The 26,641-nt window shown below is 35.2% G+C and overlaps 1 protein-coding gene across 3 annotated transcripts; it reads right to left on the reverse strand.

Moving 5' to 3' along the window:
- Positions 1 to 822: 822 nt before the first annotated feature.
- LOC130467793 (puromycin-sensitive aminopeptidase-like) lies at positions 823 to 8,961 on the reverse strand. 3 transcript variants are annotated; one of them, XM_056836618.1, is made up of 30 exons: positions 8,804 to 8,961; positions 6,896 to 7,010; positions 6,733 to 6,811; positions 6,561 to 6,640; positions 6,304 to 6,417; positions 6,117 to 6,191; positions 5,909 to 6,016; positions 5,589 to 5,801; positions 5,445 to 5,506; positions 5,320 to 5,347; positions 5,138 to 5,224; positions 4,971 to 4,996; positions 4,801 to 4,864; positions 4,626 to 4,706; positions 4,244 to 4,291; positions 4,145 to 4,163; positions 3,994 to 3,998; positions 3,860 to 3,871; positions 3,659 to 3,715; positions 3,462 to 3,571; positions 3,288 to 3,368; positions 3,012 to 3,195; positions 2,627 to 2,775; positions 2,385 to 2,523; positions 2,169 to 2,315; positions 1,998 to 2,079; positions 1,735 to 1,910; positions 1,411 to 1,638; positions 1,177 to 1,248; positions 823 to 1,080 (listed from the first exon to the last, which is right to left on the reverse strand). In XM_056836618.1, exons 2-30 carry the CDS (start codon positions 6,956 to 6,958, stop codon positions 1,000 to 1,002), a joined length of 2,670 nt encoding a protein of 889 aa, XP_056692596.1. In that variant the 5' UTR covers positions 6,959 to 7,010; positions 8,804 to 8,961; the 3' UTR covers positions 823 to 999. The 3 variants fall into 3 exon arrangements, with proteins under 3 accessions (XP_056692596.1, XP_056692594.1, XP_056692595.1); XM_056836616.1 differs by lacking the exons at positions 3,860 to 3,871; positions 3,994 to 3,998; positions 4,145 to 4,163; XM_056836617.1 differs by lacking the exons at positions 3,860 to 3,871; positions 3,994 to 3,998; positions 4,145 to 4,163; positions 8,804 to 8,961 and adding an exon at positions 8,073 to 8,223.
- Between the last annotated feature and the right edge of the window lie 17,680 nt (positions 8,962 to 26,641).

A 26,641-nucleotide genomic window follows, 5' to 3' on the forward strand; every position in this document is an offset into this window, starting at 1 on the left:
GGGCTTCTAGGCCTCCTCTTTGGGCTACCATAGTAAAGCTATGTGGCACTCTTCAATTTAGGCCACATCACTACCTATTTGGACCAATTTGTGTTTTGAATGTTATGTAATGGTTAAATACCATAGTAGTGTAGTTTGCTTAGATTGTAATAAGTGAACTTATGTTCTTAATCAAATTTAGCCTATGTGAAAAAAAAAAAATTAAAAGAAAAGCACCAAGCAAACATTTGCTGGATTTTGTGATTTTCGTCAATATTGCACAAAGATACATTAATTCCCAAAATACGTTACTTTTTATGTTAATTCCCACCATACCGTCCACGTCAGCAAGGGAGAGAGAAAACTGATTTTTTTTTTCCGGTTCACCAGTAAACCGCTATCTGAGATAGTGGGTTGGTTAAGAACTAAACCACCATCTCAGACAGCGGTTTATGTCACAGAGCTAGGTTTTTTTTTCCTGTATGGAGGTATGTGATGAGGGGTAAACCGCTATCTCAGATAGCAGTTAACCCACATAAACCGCTATCTCAGATAGCGGTTAACCCACATAAACCGCTATCTCATATAGCAGTTAACCCACATAAACCGCTATATGAGATAGCGGTTTTGCGCTGCTTTTTTTTTTTTTAAAAAAAAAAGACCGATTCGCTACGCTAACGTGGACGGTATGGTGGGAATTACATAAAAAGTAACGTATTTTGGAAATTAATGTACCTTTGTGCAATATTGACGGAAATCGCTCCAATTATCGGTCATTTTTTTAGTTCCTAAGTTGCTTAATAAAACAATTATTGCTATTAAACTCCCTCCTTTAGATTGCTATTAAATTATTAAACTCCCTCCTTTTTATCCCTCAAAAGTCATTATGAAAAATCAAAACTTACAAAATACTAATTTTTAATAGCTACGAAATAATAAAAATAATATAATATAGGAATAACGGGGCTAAGCTAGTTTTGTAGTAAAAGAACATCAACCAGTATTCTAGGATTAAAATTATCAAGCTGCCAAACTCTTGGAAACAATCTCAAAAACATTTGCAGATATTCCATTTGTAGACATAATCATTTCCAGCTGTGCCTGATATTTCAAAATGCAACATATAAAATCAAATCCAGGGTGACATTCATTTCATTGAGCAAGTTTTTATTTTGCAGGAAGACTTGATTGATTTACCTTTGCAAGCTTCTGACGGGTTTCATCATAACGTCTCCAACCAGAGAAAGCGGACACCATCCTTGAAGTCACCTGAAGCGCAATACAAGATTAAAAAACCATTATTTAATTTATAATAGCTTTGTATTTCTAACATCTCCCATTAATTAGTTAATTTGAAATTTGAATTCCCAATAAATAAAACCTATAAATTCAAAGAATACTAATATTAATCTTCGAAAAACAAAAACAAACCTGAGGGTTTGTTTTGTCTAGCTGGAGCACCAAGTCTGCCAAGAATTTGTATCCTGATCCATCTTTGGCATGAAAGTTTACAGGGGACGCGCAAAATCCACCAATCAAAGAGTAGACCTTGTTTGGATTGCGAAGGTCAAATGCCGGGTGGTCAAGTAGCTTCATAACATTCTCGACATTGCCAGGAACGTCTGACATTGCTTGGAGTGCAAACCATTTGTTGACAACCTTTTCAAACAATCCAGTATATAAATAAAAGTAGCTTAAATCATGATAACAATCCAGTATATAAAAGAAATTCACATTAATATTTTATATTCTTACCAAAAAGTCATGCTTCCACTTGTTATAAAAGTGAGCCAAAACTTGGTCATGATGTTTACCAGGATTCTGGGTTATGGCTACTAGAGCTGCAAATTCATCTGTCATGTTACTTGCAGTCTTGTATTCATTCAGTGCAAGCTCAGTGCATTCTGGGTCTTCAAGTGATGCAAGATATGCTGCAGCATAGTATGTCCAAATATTAAAAGCCTAAATCATATCCAAAAGCAGATTAAACATAAATTATATATAAATTACAAACGAACCAAGTGAAATGTTTTTTAGTGCCCGTCTAGCCATATTAAGGTGGTTAAATTCATATTGCTCAGAGCTCTTGTTTTCTTGGACCTGTAATCCAATTCCAATAAAAAAACAGTTAAAAGGTTCACTTTGGTAATTATGAAAATAAATAACTAAAGTATGTTTAAATGACATACTGTGCGGAGGAAGTCAGTTTTGAGCTGCAAAGCAAGCTCCTTCCTGATGAAAGTTCGGACTGCATGAACAGCATCAGGGTCTGCAACTTCCATCATATCCATCATCTCCCCCACACCAGGGAGAGTCATAGCCTTTACGATGAATTCCTATCATATCATGAGGGATAAATCATCAGCACATATCCGAATTTGTAAAAAAAAAGTCAAGTTTCTTACTTTATCCAAAGTATTGTCGCAGAGAATGGTTTTGAGCCCTTGAACAAATTTAGGGTTTAAAAGTAGAGGCTTGTTTTGTTGGAAATGTGCAACTAAGCTGAGCATCAACTTTCTGGCCAGAATCTGTCCGGCCTCCCAACTGCAGCATAATCCATAATCCATAATGTAGTAGCAGTGAAACAAAATTCATTATATATTTATCAAGCTTGAGAATAATTAAATAAAAATATATATATATGTACCGGTTGAATTCATCTGAATCATGGGCTAGGAGGAAAAAGATATCATTATCAGACAGATCAGATTCGAGACGAACAGGTGCGCTGAATCCCCTTAACAAAGAAGGAACTGGTTTCTCAGATACCTCAGAGAACACAAATTCTTCTTCCTTCTGGAAGGCATTTAAAACAAACTTCAACGTAAAACGATGTTGTATAACAAACACGATGCATCAATATATTTATATATGTGATTGTAACAATAAATTCAGAAAAAATTAACTTTTTATCACAGATTCACTTGTAAAGTAAATCGTAGCGAAAAAGGTATTAGAAGACGATTTTGTCTTGTAATTTTATAGGAATAACAAAGGGAAGCTATCAGAGAGTAAGAATATATGAGCTAGACCTTTGTTACTCGAAGAACAGTTGTGTGGACAGCCTGACCACCAACAGTAAGTGTCTCCAGTTTGCCATCATGCGAAACCAACGAAAGGGGCATGTCGTTGCCATGAGAATCTAGTAAACCCATTGCAACTGGAATGAACATGGGCTCTTTGACAGGCTGGCCAGGAGTTGGTGGCACCTCTTGGCTAAAAATTTAAGGATATCAGATTAGTAGAATGATCAGCAAAGCAATAGTTGTAACGAGAAAAACCAGAAAAGAATCTATTAGCGACTGTACCTAAATTTCAATGTAAATGTGTGCTTCTCAGCGTCATAAGATGAAGTGGCTTTCACAACTGGTGTGCCAGCTTGCGAGTACCTTTTGCAATTCATAACTTTTGGTCATAAATATTTTAACAATCACAAATATGTTGCATCAGACATCCAATTATCAGGAAATACAAAAACGCACCAAAGCAAGAAATTCGCAAAATCTGCATTATTTGCATCCTTCATGGCAGCATAAAAATCTTCACAAGTTACGGCTTGTCCATCATGCCTCTCAAAATACAAATCCATACCCTAAGATTGAATGCAAGTTAAGCTTAAAGAGAGACATATCAATCATGTTTTTTTAATAGCTAGTTAACCTTGATTAATTGTTGTTACCTTTCGAAATCCTTGGCTCCCCAGTAAAGTTTTATACATCCGGACTACTTCTGCTCCCTGTTGGAGAAAGGCAGGAAAAGAATACAATTTATATAATCAAAATTACATTAACGTAAATTTTACCAGGTTTTCTTCAGTTACGTTCATCTTTGTCTAAACTCTAAAGAGAGGATATCAAAATGAAAATGAAAATGTTCGCACCTTCTCATAGACCTGTAATGTTAAAATAATTAAATTAATTAAAAACTAAAGGCTTAATGGATTCTCTAAACTAGAAAAACAGCAAATGAGAAACTATTGAAAAAAGAAAAGACTACATATATGCAAAGCCATACCGTGACTACAGTTTCCATGAATCCGAAATTACCAGAATAGATTCCAATATTAGGACAAGGTCACATAAAAGCAAATCAGTGAAACAATTAACAAGAAGAGCCATTTGCTTAAAAAGAAAAAGAAAAAAAAAAAGCAAAAATTAAATATTACCAGTGCACAAGGTTTCTATCTACAAAGAAGGCAAAAGGCAATTCATTAGCTCAGCAAAAATTATCAGAAAAAAGGGAGTCAAAGTGAAGTAACACGTACCTTAATGTAAGAATGTGGTTTCACAGGATGAGCCATAGGGCCGGAATCCTGAGAAATGAGAGATAAACCACTTCACATGGTGAAATATACATCCACAATCACATCGAATCAATCATCAGCTGAAGATCATAAAAAAATTGTTGAATCATGATATTAGCAAAGAGTCTAATTTTTTGTTCTTTTCAACTTATTCTCGTCTATATGAATTAGTTGGCCCTTATCTTAACATATGCAGAGGATTATTTGTGAACTCAATTTTTGTTGCAAAAGGAACTATTACACATATTGGGACGTATTGACCCTAATTGGAAAGTACTGTTCCTGCAACTTTTTATAGGTAAGGATAACAATCCAGATTCTAAGTGTCGGATAAAAAGGTAACCTCAGCATATTGATAATTCCGGAGCTTTGAAACGTCAGCAATCCGCTTCACAGTACGGCTTCCCATGTCAGATGAAAATTCCTAAATGACGATATACATTTTATAAGCAACAGAAACAAAGAGGAAATCAGCTCTCCAAGCTACAAACACTGTTTATGATCCACCAAAGAAATACCTGATCACGAAAGACAGTTAGTCCTTCATTTAGGCTGAGCTGAAACCAGTCCCGGCATGTTACTCTGCAGAAAACTTTATGTCAGAGTATTGATAGAAGTGCAAACAGCAAACAGATCTACAAAGCACTGAGATCTGTGTAAAAGCAAGGTATTAAAAGAAAAGACTTACCTATTACCAGTCCAGTTGTGGAAGTACTGAGAGTTGAGTCAACAATTAACACAAAAGCACCATAAATTAGTTCAAGCTAAACTCAAAAAGAGCCATTTAACTACTGCCCCACTCCCACCACCTCTTCCGAAAAGACAACCCCGATCATTCGTTTAGTGGAAGCATACCTCATGGCCAATAACGCTTAGAATAGCAGCATAATCTGCATCAGTGGCAGTTTCTGGAGATGCCAAAACCAGCTTAGAATTGAAAATCTACCAAGAAAAAGTATATTCAGTTTCACTAATTAAATTGTTTCATGAACACAGTCAAGCACTGAAGTATAAAGCCAAATTCTCCAGAAGCATACATTCAAACTTTTGTTTTCCATGGCTCCCCTACAAAGAATTCAGCATTTTACAAAAAAAGGTTAGTGTCTTATTCCAAACTAAAAGAACAAAACAACCAAGAGAAAGAATAGAAAACAAATCTTACATATTGAAGTCTGGAACGGCAACAATATTATACAGGTCCAAGTCATACTCCAAACCGAAAACCTGTACAGAAATAATAATAACAAATGATAGAGAACGAGTAACAAATGTGTCGTCTTTGGTGAATAATAAATAGAGAACTGACATCCTCATCCCACTTCATGGCTGCCTTAAGAGAATGCATGGCATGTGTCGTCTTTGGCAAGTCCTCTGAAGGAGTGTAGATCCTGAGAGTGACCTTGCGGCCAGAACGAGTAACAAATGTGTCATCTCTACTCTCTAACCGCCCAGCAACTAAGGCAAACAAATATGATGGCTTCTTGATTGGGTCTTCCCAAACAGCAAAATGCCTGCCTCCCTGTCACAATTCACAATTCACAATTCACAATTCAATTCAATTAATAAGTTATTATTATAATCAAACACCATAATAATAATGTTTATAATCAAACTTAGCTGCAGTACCTCAATGTCCCCTTGACCAATGAGATTTCCATTAGACAGTAACACAGGATACTTGGTTTTATCAGCTTCCACACGAACGGTGTATTTTGCCATTATATCAGGACGATCCTGTCAACACCAAACCAAAAGGATGTGCTTTCAATAAAAATATATGACTAGAAAGCAACCTTTAAATCACAATATTCAAAAATTGACTAAATGAATCGACCTGAAAGAAAGTTATTTTCCGGAAACCCTCTGCTTCGCACTGAGTAGAGAAATTTCCAGAAGATTTGTATAAACCCTGCAACAAAAAATGGCTACTTAGTGATTTGTATCACAAACCATTAACAACTAAAGAGAGCAATTACCCATTAAAATAAAGAGTGCAATTTTAAAGATAAAGCATTCCTCACCTCCAATGACACGTTGTCTTGGGGGTATATCTCAGTAACAATTTCTAATGTGAATTTACCAGTTGGTGGTGATGGAAGTGTCAGATGGCAAGAATCCACATAAAAATCTCCCTCCTAAACAAACACAAATGCATCTAAATCAGATTACAACCCTATGTCTCTATGGGTACATAATAATAGATATCCAAATGTGGCATTGAATTGAAGCCAAGTAAGATGACCAAGTTAAAAATAAAATGAATATATATATAACTTACGTTTAGCTGTTTTCCATTAACATCGACAGAGATAAGCTTCAAATCACTCCCGTCCAAGACTAGGGGAGAAGATGCAGAGGCTGATCAAGAGAAGAGAAGATACGAGTTAAGCATAAAGTCATTAAGCTATACATATTACATAGTAATATTATTGATTAACTAGGTATTACACCTTCATTATCAGCACGGATGACAGAAATTTTTGAGTATACATGGGTCTTATCTTCATTCAAAACAAATTTTAATTCCACCTGATTCAACAAATTAAATAAGCGCGTTAACAGCAACTAACTTAGAGATATTCACCATATATGGGGTTACCAAAAGATGCATACAGTATCGCAATAGTAAGAGGGCTTCTTGTAGTCTTTTAAAAAATATTCTTTTGGAACATCCATCCCTTGTTCTTGCAAGTTGTAACTGAACAAATAAGTCTTGCTCACTCTTCCTCTGAAGTACAATGTAAAATACAATATAAGAAAGCAAGTAATAAATAATAAATAATATGGGAGTATTAACATTAATATCACACAATAGACAATAATATGGGAGTAATAATAAATAAAATCACCCACTTTTCATGGGGTAAAAAAAAAAAGCAAAACATATAAATAGGAAAAAAATTCATTATTTCAGTTCAATTTAAAACTCAAATATGGAACTAATCACAATTAATCATTAATTTGCAATATTGGATTATATGATAATCACACTCGACGGAAATATCAAATATCAAAATCTCGCCGCCAAACCTCAGCCTAAACGACACGCAACTCTTGGGACACCGCTAGACTGCCGGAAATTGGCACAATAGCCGTCGTTTTTGCCTAGATTTTCGAACAATTTCGAAACACATTTGGGCAGATTCGAGCATAATTACAGCCAAAAACAATTTCAATAGTTTTAAATTCATCTAATTACACAATTTTAAAGATTCTTTATGCTAAATCACCATTTACATTCCAATTGAAATTGATCTGGGGAAAGTTTTAGGGTTTTAAATTGTTCGAACCAAACTCTTTGAATTCGAAGCGAAAACAACAATCCAAGACATGATTTTGCAATTCAAAACTAAAGAAATCAAAGCCTCAATCAATTATACAAAATCTTTGATCAATTTCGGTGAATTTTGAATCAAAATTTCGACACTATTGCCCCTAGTACTGTATATTGAACATAGACAATTTTCCCTTTTTTTAAATAGAAATTAATACAAATTTTGACATATCACAATATATCAATTTAATGCATAAAAAATCCGAATTTAAATGCAATCGTAGAATCAAAATACTATGATATATAATCCAATCAATTAAAATCACTATTTCAGTTATGCAATTTAATCCATATTATAAGTCCTCCCCTAGTTGAATTAAAATAATCAAAACATGCATCAATCAGTAACATATTAGATGCACTTAGCGGAATTTCAGAAAACTAATTTCCTAACATCTAAACAGGATCGCATGCATAAATTAATACGTATCAAGCAATAAGGATTAGAATAACAACCTTTTGATGTGTGCTTTCAATACTACCAAGAACGGAAGAGATAGATCGCTATTACTCTCTTCCTTTTATGGGAGAAAACAGTATGAACACCAATTAAGTTTAGGGTTTGTGATATTTTAACGGTGAGAATTGAACTTATTGTAAAATTCACATCATCTAACAAACCTAATAAGGTATTATATATATATATATATATATATATATATATATATATATATTTTATTAGATTTTAGCCAGTGCGAACACGAATTCTATTAAATTATTGTTAAGTTAATATAAAACTTTTATACTTTCAACTATTATATTTTATATATTTGATTTGATTAGTTTTTTTATTTTGGATTGACTTTAATTTTCGATTCATTTTTTAATTATTAGAGTGTTTAATTTTGGATGAAATTGTATATGCGTAATATTAATAATTAATTAATTAAAATATCCACATGTCACCTAATTATTTATCTGGGTGGCACTCGATTTTTTAACACGGAAATTGAAATTTGAAACAAAACTCATCATTCCAACAAAATTCACACAAAACTCAACCAAAATTAGCAAAATAATTCAAACAAAACTCAATATTTGAACACCAAAATAAATTCCACGTAAATAACGAAATGAATAAAAAAAAAAAACAAATCGATCAATCATGAACGATATAACAGTTATGATATGTTCAACAACCAGAAAAAACTAATTCGACGAATAAAAATGAAAAAAAATAGAGTTACCTCAAAGATAATTGAAGATTGAAAGGAGTTTGAAATTGCAATTGTTATGCCTTCTCAAGCAATGGAAAGTGATGAATAGTTTTCTAATAGAACAACACCCAACGAGATGAGTAAGGAAAATTGAGGGTTTTAGATTAAAGAATCTCTATTATACGAAGTATAAGGGAAGGGAGGCATGGTGTCCCCGAATGAAATGACTATTTTACCCCCCTTTCCTTTCTTAATTACAAATTCACTTACACACCAAAGGGGGGTTTCAAACAAAAATACTGGAAATAAAATTACTATAACAATCACTCACAAGTCAACTAAAATCATAGAATTGCATAATTTACATTATACAAATCACTCAAATGAGGAAACTTTTCAAAAACAAAAAAATTCACTTACAAACTGCAACCAATACACTACAACGTCAATACATACTCACTAAAAATATTCACAAAGATTTGACTTGAAATCAAAGTTTACACTTTCTTCGCAATTTATGAATTAGTGTACTTAATTCAAAAATCAACAAAAAATTATAATATTAGAAATCATAAATAAATTCAATAAAATTTCTATTTTGTTCATAGAATTTTGTTCGTATATCTCAAATTTTGATTCTTACTTATGTCAAAGAAAACCGAGTTTCTGTCTCAAAAAATTCCAAGCACGCATCACGTGCAAAAAATGATAGTATACATATAACAGGAAAATTGAGGGTTTTGCTTTAAAGAATCTATCTATATCTATCTATACTACGGAGTATATATTCAAAGTCGTCTATAAGAAAGCATGCGTGACACGTGTCTCTCTGCTTATAAGTCATTCGCTACATGTAATTTTCATATATATTAAAAAAATGTCATGTTTGCGTAAAGTTTGAACCCCTAATTTTGAGTTTAAACAATAAAGCTTTTACCACTAAGTTATTACATGTTTCATGTTATAATTGCCAAAAGAAAAAAAAATATAAGTAAATGTGAACGTTATTAATGTAGTATCCGGGGTATCACTTGGGCCCAAAAACTAGTTATTATTTAAGGCTGAATCCGAAATTTACCAGATTTCGGAAACTATATGCCTTAATTATGGGTGATTTGAGGTAATTATGGGTGATTAGCGTAAATTGTGGAATAAATAAGGCAAGGTCAGTTTTTATAATCTCCAATTCCATTTAAATTTGGCCGAAAATTATTCACTCCAATATTGTTATACTTTCGGTATCAATAATTTCCTAATTGACTTGATATTTTAATTTCATTATCATATATTGTAATTTGATTTAGGAAGTAAATCATGTAATTACCGTGTTAATTGATTCTAGGATCAATTTGAAATTGAATTGCTGAATTGTAGGAAATTTACATAAAGTTTCCCACATGTAATACCTAATTGAGGATACTCGGTCAATCAATCTTCATAATGGCCTAAAATCATGCGATTTGGTTATACTAGAATGGCTGAAAATTAGGAAACTTTATGGATCAAAATCATTTCCATTCGAATTACAACTTTATTTTTTGATGCATAAGAGGTTTAAAAGACCAAAATAAGAAAATTACAACGGAAAAAAATAAAACAGCAAAAAATAACTAAAGAGGGATGAGACGTGGAAAAGCCACCCATCGAATATCCTCGTCTAAAATTCTAGCTAACTCTATCGGAATCTCTTCTCTATTACATAAGGGAATAGGGGAGGGACATTTTAGTAACACCACTTTTGGTGTCCACCAAGGAAAAGTCTCAAATACCCATTGGTGTTCAATATGCAATAGATTAAAAAACTGATTTTCTTTTTTCAAATTGAATTAATTTTAAAAACAGCCTATTTATGCTAATTGCCAATTATAAAAGTCTAACGTACAATCCAACTTAGCAGGAAAATAAAGTCAACAAAAAAGGTAATCCAACTTAGCAAGAAGTCAAAAAGTAAATTATAAAAATATACTAATGCCAGCCACAAATGACGCCTGCAATTAATTACACTAGCAAGGCAGTAACAAATCCAGCAATAAATCTGTCTAACTTACGCACCAAACAAGGAAAAGGAATTCAAAATTTAAGGAAATAAGTCCCACTATCCATCATTTTCTCCACATACACAATAAAGTCAATCAATAATAGTTAAAAAAAAAAAAAAAAAAAAAAAAAACAATTAATATTACAATTGTCAAAATTAATCAAATTTACAAATTATACTCCTTATTTTTGGTAATAGACAGATTATACTCTGCCACACAAAAAATCAATTTAAACCATTATAAGAAAAAGAAACTTAAATGAGTCTGCACGAGTTTTCCAAAAACTCCATCACCATTCTTCTTGAAGATGTGCCGATACACGTAAGTATATACTTCTCCCTAATCCTTGCAAGAAAATAAAAACAGATATTGAACAATTCATGTTAGAGTTCCGAAATAGAAAAAACTCATCACGTAAGATTGAATATGTCGTACTAAAACACTTGTGTCTATTTATGCTGATTTTATAAACTTCATTCGTCACTGAAATCGATAACCACCATCAAATAACTTTCAAAATATTAGGTATTTTCAACATCATCCAATTAAACAAAAAATAAAATCAAACATTCGTGAATTTTTATTATGAGATCTTCAAATTCATATGTACACAGGTTTAAAATTCAGTTTCGTGGCGATAAACTTTAGCATAAAAAGGTATGTTTTCCATCAACCTCTTTAAAGAAAAAAAATTAATCGTAATATGTAAGTTTTTGTTGAGTTTGTTTCTTGGTTATATATTGTTTTTAAGTCAGCTAAGATATAACGGTTCAATAGACCTCTAAAAGTCCACAAATTTGAGGATATTTGTTCAAATTCATATGAATGAGGTTTTAAATTTCAGTTTTAAGTTCGTCATCATATACAATAACCACCGGCGATAAACTTGAAGGTATGTTTTCTATCAATCTCTTAAAGAAAAATAAAGCGTAATTTTGCACGTTTTTGTTGAGTTTTATTTAGGTAAAAAAGATCATCATTTCATATAAATAAATATTGGTACTAAACACAAATTCGACTTTATTCAGGTTTTATTGTTTGTTATGCATTCGATAACCAACGGTGAAACAAAGGTATGTCGTATATTGTGTTTTATGTAATTTTATGAATTACAAATTACCATAACATTTTGCAGAACTCATATAACCTAATCACAGAATATCAATATACAGTTTATAAAAAAAAACCAGCATTTTATTTAGCAATACACAGAAATTAGCATAACATTTTGCAAAACTCATATAACCTAATCACATATTGAATATTTAGCAAAACATCGAAAAGTTGAATAAGATTGGCAGAAAATTAAGAAGTTGAGAAATTTAGAGGAAAACCTTTGACACCAGATAGGCTGAAACGAGATGAAGTAGTAACCAATTACAAGCACTACCCAAGGATCCAGATACAAACTTAAAGCACTCAAAATTGTATAAAAACCCCATTATTAATCTTAGTCTTTCTTTTTTATCAAATAAAAAAAAATAGGATGGAAAAAGGTGGAAATTCTAAAAAATGAAGCAAAACCCCCTCAAAATTCACATATTTCAACATTCGAGTTTCATGGTTTAAGCAAAATCCTCAAGAAATAAGTCCCATAACACAAAATAGTTAGTAGTACTAACTCTAACAAGTGTAGGATCCATTCATATCAACCTATGAATTAGTGTCCTCCAATAACCCAAACTACACTACCCCATCAGAAAGCCAAAAGATAAAATCACCATTCTCAGTAGGAACGCAAATTACCAACTATGTGACCATGCACACAACCAAATTATATCAGCTTACCTTGCAATAGCTTCAGAACCTCCCACCCAATGAATGGCCTGCATTTTATATAGGCATTGGCGTTGTGGAACTCATCTGAAAGAAGATATAGTTTCAGTGAAAAAAAAAAAAAAAAGCTAACACAACAGTAAGACAAGACACAAACATGCTAATAGGCTCATTGAAAACAAATCAATTGAAAACAATTAGTTATTGATTTGAAAAGCTGAATAATTATTCATTTTAAAAATTGAAAATTTATTAAATAAGGAAAATTCATTTTAAAAATTGATTCAGCGTTATGAATCAGCTGTATGAACTATCAAAAAAGGAAAAAAAATTATCGTGCACTAATCAGAGTCAAAAGCTAATTCGAAAAACTAGATTAAATCATCAACAACTCCCAAACGAACTCGACAGAATAAATATTACCCATAACCCATTTTCACAAATCAAGAATGTGTATGAAGTAATGAACGATTAAAACCCCAAAAAACATCAGTCGAAAGTATCTTATAATGAACAAACCCTAAAAAACCCAATCATTCGAACAAACCCAAAAAACCCAATCATTCGAACAAACCCTAAAAAACCCCATCATTCCCCCCAAACAATTAACAAAATGGACCAAAAATAATAGGTATACCCCAAGATACAAGAGATCAATTTTTTTTGCTAAATTAACTCCCGGTCGGGCGAATTGAAGAGCATAGACAAGTTAATTGACGCAAAAAAGGAGGAATATACCTGTGCCATCGACGGCGGCGTTTCTTACGAATTGAGATAGCAAAGACAAACTAACTATAGGAGGTGGGAGAATCTGGATATAGGTAGTTGAAGGAATTATGTCCTTAGACATTTCCGGCAATTACTAAATATAAATAGGAATTAATTATGAAGATAATAATTTAATTATTTTAGTAATCATATTTGCTTGCTAGAGAATAAATGTGATTAGTAGGACAATATTGATTGGACCTACAACTAAAATATATTAATCCTATAAGGTCACACATATAAGCACTAATTGGAATGGGCCCAAAAGGCCCGATGGCAATCGGTCTATTAAGGGAAAGAATGTTGGGCTTTGGTTTTGTGTTAACCTAAAACTCTCACATTACAATAGTTATAATGACAGGGATTTAGAAATTACGTAATTCAACATCTGACAAAAGGAAAACACAAAAGCCCTAATTCTTATTCTCTTAAACGCCGTTCTTCCCAAACAAAGCAAGAGATTGATCGTGATCGTTCTCTTCCGTACTAGCATACGTGGGATTCAATTGGTGCTTGTGGACTAAGTAGAGGAGCAACAAGTGGGGCTCTAAGATCTTCGAAGCTTTCATACGAACGGGAGAACACGCTACAAAGGTGATTATTCTTTCGACTTAATCTGATCTATACTATTGTTATGCATGAGATCCTGTGATAGATGTTAGGAAATTGTTTCCTGAAATTCCGCTTTATGCATCTATATGTTCCTTCAGTGGTATTAGAGCTAGCCTCTTGCATAATATTTTATGATCATGATTGTATGAAACAATATTATTTTGATTCAATTAAGGGAAGATTTATTTATGGCTTGAATTTGCAAAATTAATATATGATATTAATTGATTGGAATCATTAAATCGTGATTTAATTAATTTTTGCTCAAAATAAATTTATAAAATTCCGAAATTTTTATCACAGGGTCGAAATTAAAATTTAATATCACATAAAAATTTTCGGATTTTTTTAAAATTAAATTCGTCAGATTTTAAATTATTTATTGGTTAATAAGATTAATCATGGAAATAATTTGTTAACAATTAAAGATTTGATTTTTAATTTGTTAAATAAATCTACTGATTATCCCCTAATTTTTATACAACAGCCGAAATTTTTTGGTAATTTTTTAACTAATTTTCGGAATTTTTGTATATTAATTATTGAATTTGGTTAATTTTTATGTTTAATTCGATTAATCATAAAATTTAAGGATGACAATTAAAATTTTTGATTTTATTTGTTAATAAAATTCAATAGAACCGCCTAATAATTTAATTCGAATTTTTCGGATTATAATTGTTATTTTTCAGAATTATTTGAATAAAATGAGATAATAATGCCCTAAATTTTGAATTCTTGTTAGATTTAATTTGAATAAAGATTCTAATTGAAATCTAACTTTTAACAAACCTAAAATTCAGTTTTAATTTTGTTAATTTATTCAAATTTTCTGCCATCATTTTGGATTATTAAACCCTAATTATAATTTTTAATCTTTAAACAAAGATTAGATAAAGAATAATTTAAATTGGTAAATGTTGCACAATTTAAATAAAATTGCCCACCATGGCTGGGTGGCCACCACCTGGGACGGTGGAGCCACGGTGGAGGGAGAATTAGGGCCGCCTTCCGACGGGAAAAGGGGCGACGGACGGGCGGCAGTAAGGGCAGCGTAGGGACGCTGCTATTGCATCTGAATGGCAGTTACGTGAACTCGCTGTTTGGCCTGGCTCGCTGCTCGGCCGGGCTGCCGGATTGTTCTGGTGGTCGGGTCGGTCGCCGTGACTGGGTCAGGAAGATGACCGGCGATAGTGGCTGCTGGCCGGTGGCCTTGATGGTTGCTGGCCGACAGTGTTGGTTAAGTCGTGGTTTCATGCTGTTTTAACAAGTCTGACAAAGTGACAATCAGTTAAAGCGTGGTTTAAGAATTTGAAAAAGTCAAACTAATTTTCCATTAAAAGGAAAGTCTAATTTTCCTAAACAATCAATATGTAAGTTTGGAAAAGTCAAAATTATTTTGATTTAGTTTTTTTTTTTAAATTCAGAATATTGTTATTTTGAGTAATTTGAAAATATTTTTTTTGGAAAATTATATTTTCTATGTTGAGCATAAATCAATAAATTTCCTTTTCATGCAAATTAGAGATTAATAAGATTACTCTAGCCATATTTAAATAGTAATTGAATTAAAATAATAAAGTATTCTAAGTAATATTGAACTTAAATTGTTTAAGTTTTTATAATTATTTTGGAATAGTTATTTACTTATTAACAGTTAATAAGTACTTTGTGTTTAATATATTATGATATTATATGCGTGTATGGAAAATATGATATTTTGTTACAGGCAAGTGACTAGTATGGCCCAAAATAGGATAGAAAATACGATCTGCGTATCGTTTTGTATTCTTGTAAATTTTGAAATACGATCTGCGCATCGTTCTGTATTGTTGTAATTTAATTTAAAAGTTTAAATTAGATTATAAAGTTCGTATTATGAGCTCGATGGAGTAAGAAGGTTCAATCAGAAATTCAAGGATGCAGATCCAAGAAAGATGAACAGGAACCCAAGAAGATTTGAGCTTATTTTTTAGGGGTCATACTAGGATCACATTTAATTTTTATGCATTTTATATTGCCTTAAAATGCTTAATGAGTTTATGTATGTGGTTATTTAAAGCAATGTGTTCACTTTTAATTAACCAACATAATAAATTTAGGTCCCAAAATAATATTGAGTTTAAGTGCTTTTCCATACAACACCTATAAAGCCTTAGATCATGAGTAATAGGTTCTGCCAAAGCAGGGTGTTGCTTATAATTCCGGGGATAGTAGGATAGGTTTTTGAAACTTACATGTTAATGTTTGGTTTAACTCAACAAAACTATCAAAAGACAAAGTTTTGGGTTTTGAAGCTAAGAGATAGGAAAATACAAAGAGTTGTTAACTTGTCTACCAAGAGTTATAATCAGTTATAATTAGTAAAATGTTTACTTACCTCGAATACTATAAATTAAAGTAGCAGGGCCAAAGTCCGTTTGATTGTAGTGGGAGGGGATCTTGGTTAATTCTTTATTCAATGGGGACCTCTAATTTTTAATAAAGGGTAGTAGTGAATTGAATTTGTTTAATTGCTACTTTTGATAAACATTATATTGAATCTTGCTTTACTTTTTATTGTAGTTATCATGCCTGGTGCAAACAACTCTACTTTTAACTTGCGCCCTCTAATTGAAAAAGACAAATTGAATGCTACCAACTTCCTACAATGGCAAATGGCTGTGAGAATTGTTCTCAGAGCGGAAGGAAAAGAAAATGTTCTTGACAATCCTCTCCCTGAACCCCTGCCAGAAAATGCTACTGCAGCTCAAAGGCGAGCTAGACAAACTCTAGAGGATAACTCCCTGCAAGTAACATGCTTGATGCTTGCTTGCATGGAACCAGAGTATCAAAAACCTTTTGATGGTCTGGATGCCTATAGCATAATCCAGCAACTGAAAACCTTGTTTCAGAAAAATGCTAGATTGGAGAGATTTGAAGCAAACTGCAAACTTCCGGATTCCAAGTTGGAAGAGGGGAAGCCCGTTGGTCCGCATGTGTTCGATTTGATTGGACATTTTCAGACCATGGAGAAATTGGGCTTCCCTTATCCTAAGGACCTGACAACTGACATAGTCATCAGATCCTTGCCTGAAGATTTTCATAACTTTAAGTTGAACTTCTACATGCAAGGAGGGGAGGCTACCCTGCAAGAGTTGCATGGTTCACTAATTCAGGCTGAGAGAAACTTACCAAGTAAACCTAAACATAAGGATGTTCTAATGGTTAGTAAAGGTAAGCAGTTCAAGAAGAAAAGGGGCTCCCATGAAGAAGAACAAGGGAAAGGTGGTTGCCAATGAGAACTCTTCAACCAAGCCAAAGGCCACTCCCAAGGCTAAGGTAGCCGCTCAACATGAGTGCTACCACTGCCACAAGATTGGTCATTGGAAGAGGAACTGCCCCAAGTATCTGGAGGATAAGAAGACTGGTGCTTCAACTTCAGGTATCTATGTCATAGAAGTTAATTTAGCTACAACTGCTTCTTGGGTATTTGATACCGCTTGTGGATCTCACATTATTGGTAATGTGCAGGGACTAAAAAGAAGTAGGAGCTTGAGCAAAGGCGAAGTGGATCTCCGAGTAGGCAATGGAGCAAGAGTTGCTGCTTTAACTGTAGGAGATTATAGTTTACGCTTGCCTTCTGGTTTAATATTAGAACTTTATAATTGTTATTACGTTCCAGTTATTACCAAGAACATAATTTCTATTCCGATTTTGGATTCGGAAGGTTTTTCATTTCAAATTATGAATAATTGTTGTTCAGCATATTTGAATGGTATGTTCTATGTCTCTGCTAAATTATCAAATGGTTTATATATACTAGACTTACAAAACCATATCTATCACATAGAAAACAAGAAACACAAACCAAATGATTTGAACCCTACTTACCTATGGCATTGTCGATTAGGCCATATAAGCTCAAAGCGCATAGAGAAACTTCATAAGGATGGAATTCTCAAATCATTTGATTTTGAATCATTTGAATTCTCAAATCATTTGAATCAATTGAAGGAATTATGTCCTTAGACATTTCCGGCAATTACTAAATATAAATAGGAATTAATTATGAAGATAATAAGTTAATTATTTTAGTAATCATATTTCCTTGCTAGAGAATAAATGTGATTAGTAGGACAATATTGATTGGACCTACAACTAAAATATATTAATCCTATAAGGTCACACATATAAGCACTAATTGGAATGGGCCCAAAAGGCCCGATGGCAATCGGTCTATTAAGGGAAAGAATGTTGGGGTTTGGTTTTGTGTTAACCTAAAACTCTCACATTATAATAGTTATAATGACAGGGATTTAGAAATTACGTAATTCAACATCTGACAAAAGGAAAACACAAAAACCCTAATTCTTATTCTCTGAAACGCCGTTCTTCCCAAACAAAGCAAGAGATTGATCGTGATCGTTCTCTTCCGTACTAGCATACGTGGGATTCAATTGGTGCTTGTGGACTAAGTAGAGGAGCAACAAGTGGGACTCTAAGATCTTCGAAGTTTGCATACGAACGGGAGAACACGCTACAAAGGTGATTATTCTTTCGACTTAATCTGATCTATACTATTGTTATGCATGAGATCCTGTGATAGATGTTAGGAAATTGTTTCCTGAAATTCCGCTTTATGCATCTATATGTTCCTTCAGTAGTCTCCTCCTATTTTCGCCATTTTTGCTCAGATCTTCTTCTGAGTAGTTGGAGAACATCGCATGCAGAGGTGAACTGGAGAAAGGTGAGAGAGAGGAAGGGATAATCGCCATTTTTTGATGATCAGATAGGAGGAGAGAGAAATGAAATAGGAGGAGAGAGACCAAGACTCAAAAGAGAAGAAGAACGAGTAATTAGAGTGAACCACAACCCTTAGACTCTTGGAGTCTCCGTATACGCAGTTGACGGAGATTCCTAGACTTTCTAGGTGTCCCAACAAAAATAAAGTGTGGTTAACTAGCTTTCCCATTAAAATGCAATTGGGTCTTATGATTAGCAAAGAGATTTAAAGTTTTATTTCAATAAATTTTTTTTTAAATATTTAATTTACAATAATGTAGTTAAATGTTATCTTAGAATTATTAATTTTCTATCATTGTATAATTAAATTTATTCACGTATATAACTTAGTTTTTTGTGATATCGATATCCATATATTGTATAAGTTTGTAATTGTATTTTTATTCTAAATTATGTTATAGGGTGACGGAGTATCATTATACACCCTTTATGCATTTATTTACTAGCGGTGTACGACGATATGATGTACGAGCTCGATTGATTCGTAATTATGATGTTTTCAATTACACTAATCCATGAACAACTAAGAAAATTTGTAATTGCTTTTTTCAATGTCGGAGTAAGTGTTTTATATTAGTCAATTTTTATTATGGTATTTTTGTACGGAGTATAACTTAACCTTTTTTTTTTTGTTTGTGTGTTTTTTTTGTGGTTGGGTGAGGGTGTATAATGCAATATTTTCTCGCCTCATGTTAAAAAATATATCGAAAGGTTTCAAGAAGGGTTCATATATATATATATATATATATATATATATATATTTACTTCATAGAAAAAATTTCATTAGATGATCGAACTCTTTAAAAAAATTCTTGCTTATTATTTGTGGAAATTAATTATAATAACACAATTTTAATTTGTGTATAATCCCGCACGCATCGCGTGCATATAAGACTAGTGTCCTCAAGAACCATGGTCCTTTGAGTTTGAGTCACTCCTTGATTAGCAAGCCAATCCGCCGCGCGATTCCCCTCCCTATAAACGTGGACAACCTGCACTTCCCAACTGGTGTTACTGATCATGGAACGACAATGGTTAATGAGGTGAACACAATCACCGCTTCCTGACTCATTGTTCTTCAAGGCCTGCACACATGATAGACTATCTAGTTGGACTACATGCTTGCTAATTTGCAGTTCACTGGCCAGTTCTAACCCATGACCCAACGCCATTATTTCGGCACGAAAGGCGTTGCAGTGTCCAAAGTTCGCGACTAGAGCAGAAACCAACACCCCATTGTGGTCCCGAATTACCACTCCACCTCCTGCCGGTCCTGGCGAGCCTTTAGTAGCTCCATCTGAGTTTAAGACGTACCAACCCATAGAAAGAAACTTCCATTCTACCATCACTTCTTGCGATCTCGCAGTCACACTACCTGCTACTACCTCCTCTCCATACAACGCCCTCCTAGTTTCATCGTAGCGGACCTGTAGGAAAGCGCCCGTATCAATTGGAATCTCTTGGCTGCGATCAAACACGAACGAGTTCCTCCAACGCCAAATCCACCACATAGCCAGGCAGAAATAAGAATGCCAGATTCTCTCATTTGTCCCATCCATATACTCTAAGTTGCTTGTCATCCATGGCTTTAGTTCACCTTGGAAGAAATTGGTTTTCGAAGCAGGGCCTCCAAGTTTCTTCCAAATACATCTAGCTGTTGCGCAATCCCTTACGATGTGGATGGTTGTTTCCTCAATGTCTCCACATAGAGTTGTCTGTGAGTTTGCGTTTAAAGCGGTTAGCATTGCCTAGAAGCCGATCATGGTAGGCTAGCCAAAGAAATGCTCGAATGCGATGCTGAACGGGAGCGTTCCATATTAGTTTCCAAGAATCATCCTCAAACTCGCTGCTGTCTTTGCGAATTAGTTGGAGTGCAGAGCGTATGGTGAACTTGCCTTTGGTCGAGTTACCCCAGTACAGGAGGTCCCCAATTTCTGGTTTTTCCTTGAGTTCTTGGGCTTGGATTAGTTTGAGATTATCTTGGCTCAAATAGGGTGCAAAAATATCCCATTTCCATCCGTGGCCATGTTCCCACATTTCTTGAACCGTTGCCCCTATGATCTCCACTGGAACAGGTTGTAAAACCAAGTCACTCAAGGGCCTGTTCGTCGCCCAAGCATGGTCCCAAAACAACGTTGTAGCACCATTTCCCACAGCCATCCTCGCACCTTCACATAAGATTTTGGCATTTTCAGAGATGACACTCCAAACATTTGACATTCCAGTTTTAGGCTTGAACATGTCAATGTCACAACGGCCTTTACAATACTTTGCGCGAATCACTCTTGACCATAGTGCATTCGGCTCCGTCAGAAGCCTCCAACCGAGTTTGGCCAAGAAGGCCACGGTTGCTTGCTTTGCTGATCGGGCATTGACACCACCATGAGATATTGGTCGTTGTAAAGTGTCCCACGAGATCAGATGGATTCGTCGGTGATCCTCACTCCCACCCCAAATGAAACGCCTCGTTTTCTTGTCTATATCATTGCAAATGGTTTTTGGGACTTTAGCCGTTTGCATTGAATAGTAAGCAATCGAGGACAAGGATGAGTTTGCAAGCGTGATCTGGCCCGCAAGTGATAAGTACTTAGATTTCCATCCCGAAAGACGACGATCTATTTTCTCACATAGATGACTAAACGTTGCTCTTGTGACCCTACTTGTCAAGGTCGGCATGCCAAGGTACATGCCTAGATCTTCTGTGGCCTCCATGCCCAGGGAATTACAGATTTCCAGTTGGTTCGAGGCATCAACGTTGTTTGAGAAGTATACTCTGGACTTTGGTAAACTTACTTTCTCCCCTGAGGCACTGCAAAAACGTGCAAGGCAATCTTGAATGACTAATGCTTGTTCCGTAGAAGCCTCGGCAAACAAAATTATGTCGTCTGCAAAAAACAAATTTGAAAGCAAAGGCCATCACGACTAGCCCGAATTGGTTTCCACCGTTTTGCAATAATCGCCTCCTCTATGGTTTGAAGGAAATAATGCCCTTGGTCCAAGTATGCATTTAATGTTAAGTCTAATAAATGCGGTTCAGTATTAATTAAACAAATAATTCAGTGAGATCAAGTAAGCTGAATGCCTAGCTAGAGGCCGCTTCAGTTCAAGTGGAATTAATGATATTAATCCACGGCTTACTCTTGACTGAACCCGTAGGGTCACACAAATAGTACGTAAACGGATCAAGTGTTTAATGGCATTAAATACTCCATCTATGAATATTCGGAATCGACGGATCTTGGTTTCAGTGGGAGCTGAGATCGTCAAAGCTACTACAACAAAATGACTAAATAACAACACCTAAATCATAGCGTTTATTCAAAAACGCTATTGTTATTATCAAATAATAGCACTTTACTTTTAATTGCTGTTAAAAGAAGCTGTTATTAGCACTTTAACTATCCTTCGCAAAAAATTAAAAAAGGGGGAAAAACACTAAATGCTCCCGGCTCCCACGACCCACATACCCTTTCCTCCCACTACTTTCACTTCCAGTTACTCATTAGAATCTTTGGAGTGTCACTCGAAATGTCAAATTAAACCAATCCCAAATTTCCCAGATCCATAATTTACATCAATTCGTCTAATAATTTACTTCAATCAAAGAGTATATTGAGAGTTCCTTCAATCCACATACAGGGTTTTTGTATTTTAGGTTCTTCTCCAGCGAATTTTTTTCGACGCTGAATTTTAATTCTTCTCAACCGAACATTTTTCTCGACGGCTATTAGGAAGGTATGCTCAAGTTATTTCATGATCTGAATTATCAATTTTGAGTATGTATTTTAGATTAGCAATTTATATTTCATTTTTTTTTTAATTTGCGATTCTCAAATTGTGGCCATATTGATCAAATTCTGCATTTTGACATGAGTTCTAACTACATGTATGCTTAATTAAATGATTTACTTTTGGTGAATTATTTGACGAATAGTTAGATGTTGACCTCAACCTTTTCCCCATACGCATGATAGATTTCTTGGAATAAAAGCCCTAGAAAATGAGATGATGTGAGGGGGTCGAAAAAGCACGAGGGTAATGCGTGACCTCGTCCCTCGTGGGCGTGACATTGTCAGATCAAGTGTAATTGGATTTCCTGTGAGTTTACACCCAATTGACTAGTAATATAGGAGTCGCCATTCAGTTTTTAACGACAATGAGAAAAACTGACAAAACCCGGTTATCGTGACATAAAGGGAGTGTAATTATGTTTGACCACGACGGCCATAGGTTCCCTTGTGATCCCTGGTGTGGGGATCGCTCAACGTACACCCGCAGGGCAGAGATTGAGAGTTCGGGGGACTGTAAATACCGAGAGGAGTGCTCTTCGATACTCCAGAGTCAGGATATCCTTACTAGCTCAGCATAAATAATTGAAGGGACATGCGTTAACTATTAAACTACTCTGAATTGATTTTAGCAATATGCAACACATAATACTAAATTTATCGTGATTATCTTGTTTAGATTGATTTAAGGTACCTAGCATGATAGTTCAGTTGTCCAAGATATTATCTTTATTAGGCGTGATAGAACAATCAGATTAATAGTTTAACAGTTTTATAAAAGGGTGATGAAAGCGATTAAATCATGCGAAGGGACACATTACAACGCACCCTTGAGAGGTGCATTGTGGTTCTCAGAAAACTAACCACTTTGGCCTTGCTATTTCTCCTTTTATTTAACGAATCTCGAGTTTCCGGGCAAGGTTCCAGTATCCGGGCTTAATTCTTCAGCTACAAGGGACAGGATACGTTCTGTTCGACTTTAGGGTCGATTGAGACAGAATGTGGGATCAATTTCACAGCGTGAGGCTTAGGCTTAGGGGTTGGAGTCAATACTCAGATTATGAATTGTGTGTGTTCCTTTCACGTCGATTTTGGGGCTGTATTTATAGGGAAGAGTTTGTGGATAGATAGATTTTTAGAAGACGAGTCCAAGAAGAATTCGGAGAGAACACGTCCCCAGGTAATTTCAGCGCCCAGGGCTGGGCGCCGAAAATTTCGGCGCCCAGAACCAGGCGTTGAAAATAGGATCTGGGCCGCGTTTCCTTGTCAGATTTGGACTCGTAGAATACGGAGCCTTTGAGACTTATCCGAGTCTTTTAGTGCGTATTAACTTTATGACGAAATGCGTCTGGGCCTGTTACGAACTCTAGGTTCGTTAGGATTTTATTTAATACGTAACTCTTATTTTCGAATTATACCAGGATCGGAACAGAATTGCTCTTGTAAATTCTATCTCTTTTAGGATTTATGTTGGAGTGCAACACCTAATTCTGACAGGTTTCTATCTTTTATGACTTGCCACTTTTAACAACTACCTTTTATGGCAGTTACTATTTTTAGCAATTTCTATAAATAGCAGGTTCGGCTGAAATGAAAAGGGTGATCGAGATTCGTAATTTTATAGGAGATGCGTTGCCAAGTGGAGATTTATGTTCTCATCATTGAACCTTCCCTTTCGGGAATGGGGACAAAAGTAGGTGTCTACAGTTAGCCCCCACTTTGACTGAGTCTCGGGATGAGACGATGGTCAAAGTACTAGACGGAGTGCGTCACACAAGTCATGGTGTATGTGACCTGCTTTGCGAGGGTCTCACGAGCCCCCGAGTGATAACATTTGACTTAAGGGTCATCACTTGAAATGTTAACATATCCCTCACGTGTCATTGGAATTTGTCAACTGATAGTATAGAAAACTCCCTCACTTTGTCATTGGAAGTATCTAAAGATGCATAGAAACTCCCTCACTTTGTCATTGGAAGTAGCTACAGATGTTTTCGAAATCAAAGCTATAAAGTGTAAAATGTTTTTAAAGATGTTTTTAAAGATTCTCATTTTCAGGGTTAGCTAAACGAGAAAACCCCCTTGTTTTTATAGGACGTAAAACGAAGGAAAATCCAGCACATCGTTCTTTTTTGGAAAAACGGAAAATCAATCCTTTAATTTTTGGAAAAAGGGAAAATCGATCCTTTAATTTTTGGAAAAAGGGAAAACCGATCCTTTAATTTTTGAAAAAAGGGAAAACCAGTCCTTTAATTTTTGGGAAAAAGGAAAACCAGAATAAGTTATCGCTGCGGCGACTAAGGACCTGCGCGGTTAGTGGCGCAGACCCCGCCGGCTGAAGATGGCGAGCCTGTCCGCTGAGGGTGGACACCCCATCCGATAGAAGTGGACGAATCTATTTTGAAATTTGTTTGTTTTTTTTTTTTTTAAAATAAGGACTACGCGGTTTGTGACGTAGACCCCGCCGGCTGAAGATGGCGAGCCTATTTCATTTTGTTTTTGAAGATTCTATTTTTCGAAAACTGAGGACCTGCGCGGCTAGTGACGCAGACCCCGCCCGCTGAAGGTGGGCGAGCCCTGTCCACTGAGGGTGGACGTCCCTGAATTCGTTTTTTCGATTTGGAACTCGCGTGGTTTGTGGCGCGATCTTGCCCGATCGAGGTGGGCAAGTCCCTATTTCCTTTTTTCATCGTGATTTCTTTTGAGAATTTCTTTTATCCATTCTCGCAGGAGCAAATTCTTTCGAGGGATGCTCGAGTTTAGATGCAACCTGAAGGTGGGTTGACAACGTGCTTATACGGAGCATTGTCTTGTGGTCATCTTTTTTCATGGTTTTGAGCTAGTCTTTATGGCTCAATTTTGCCACTACTTGGGTCTTTGATCAGAGGACCATGTATAAGTATCAACGACGACCTTTGCTTTGAGGTCGTAATCCGTTTTTTTTCTTTGAGGTTATCCAAACACGGGACTGCGTATAGCGTAGTCCGGGAATATGATTTTAACTTCGCATACTCTCCGTTGAAGTATATATTTTCTTTCGAGCCCCCAAGCACTCGGGCTTGACGGTCATTTCTTGCCAAGAGAAGTACGTATTTTAATCATGCTTGGAATCGTGCTCGTATGTGCGAGCGACCTTTATAGTGGCATGCTATTTTGATGAAGTCGTGGAGTGCGACTTCATTTTCTGGGCGACAAAGTTTATTTATATTTTTCAATAATATTGGGTTTACCTTGGCCCGGATTGATCTTTTGACAAATAAACATTTTTTCATTTGAGAAACCAACGACTTAATAACATTTTTTGGTGTTTCGAAGAATGACCTTGATATTTATTTGGCTTATATTTGTTTTTTAAAAAATGTACACATATTTTTTTGAGACGAGTCTAAGTTTCGACAAGTTGTAACATTCATTTTCATTATTTGGGTCCTAAAGGTGCTTTTGGGCTTGATCTTGCTTTCAATAGGGCCTTGTGTCTACCAGCACGGTTTTGAATCCTTTCCTGCTCCGCGTTTTGCGAGATCCGGGCCTTGGGCTGCATTTTCGGCGCCCAAGGCTAGGCGTTAATTATTTCGGCGCCCAGCCATGGGCGCTGAAAGTCTTATCCTGGCAGTTTTTGTTTCCGGATTTCGTAACGCGTTTCCGAATGGGATCAGGATGTCACTTGATGTCTTCAGGTATATATAGGGGTTAGATACGTCCTTCTTTTCCATCACTCTCAGTTTTCCTCTCTTTTGCAATTGCCTAGCTTTTATTCTTCCTTGCTCTTGTCATGTCGATTCCTCCCTTCTCCCTCCAACGAGTCGTTAGGCGTTGGCTAAGAGCCCTTACTCTTACAGAAAAGGCTTTGTTGAAAGAATACCACTTAGAGGCACTTTTAGGCTTACAACAAATTAATATGGATTATAACTTTCTGTATGCAGCCCTGAGCTTTTGGGATTCCGATCACCATGTTTTTGTCTTCCGGGGCAATGAAATATGTCCTTTGCCAGATGAATTTGCTGCGATCCTTGGTTATCCTACTAATGCTACTCCCGCCACCCCGGGCACCATTGAAGAGGGTAAAACAACCATATGGGATTTCCTAGGACAAGATGCTA

Source organism: Spinacia oleracea, chromosome 2, assembly GCF_020520425.1.
Source record: "Spinacia oleracea cultivar Varoflay chromosome 2, BTI_SOV_V1, whole genome shotgun sequence".
Taxonomy (NCBI): domain Eukaryota; kingdom Viridiplantae; phylum Streptophyta; class Magnoliopsida; order Caryophyllales; family Amaranthaceae; genus Spinacia; species Spinacia oleracea.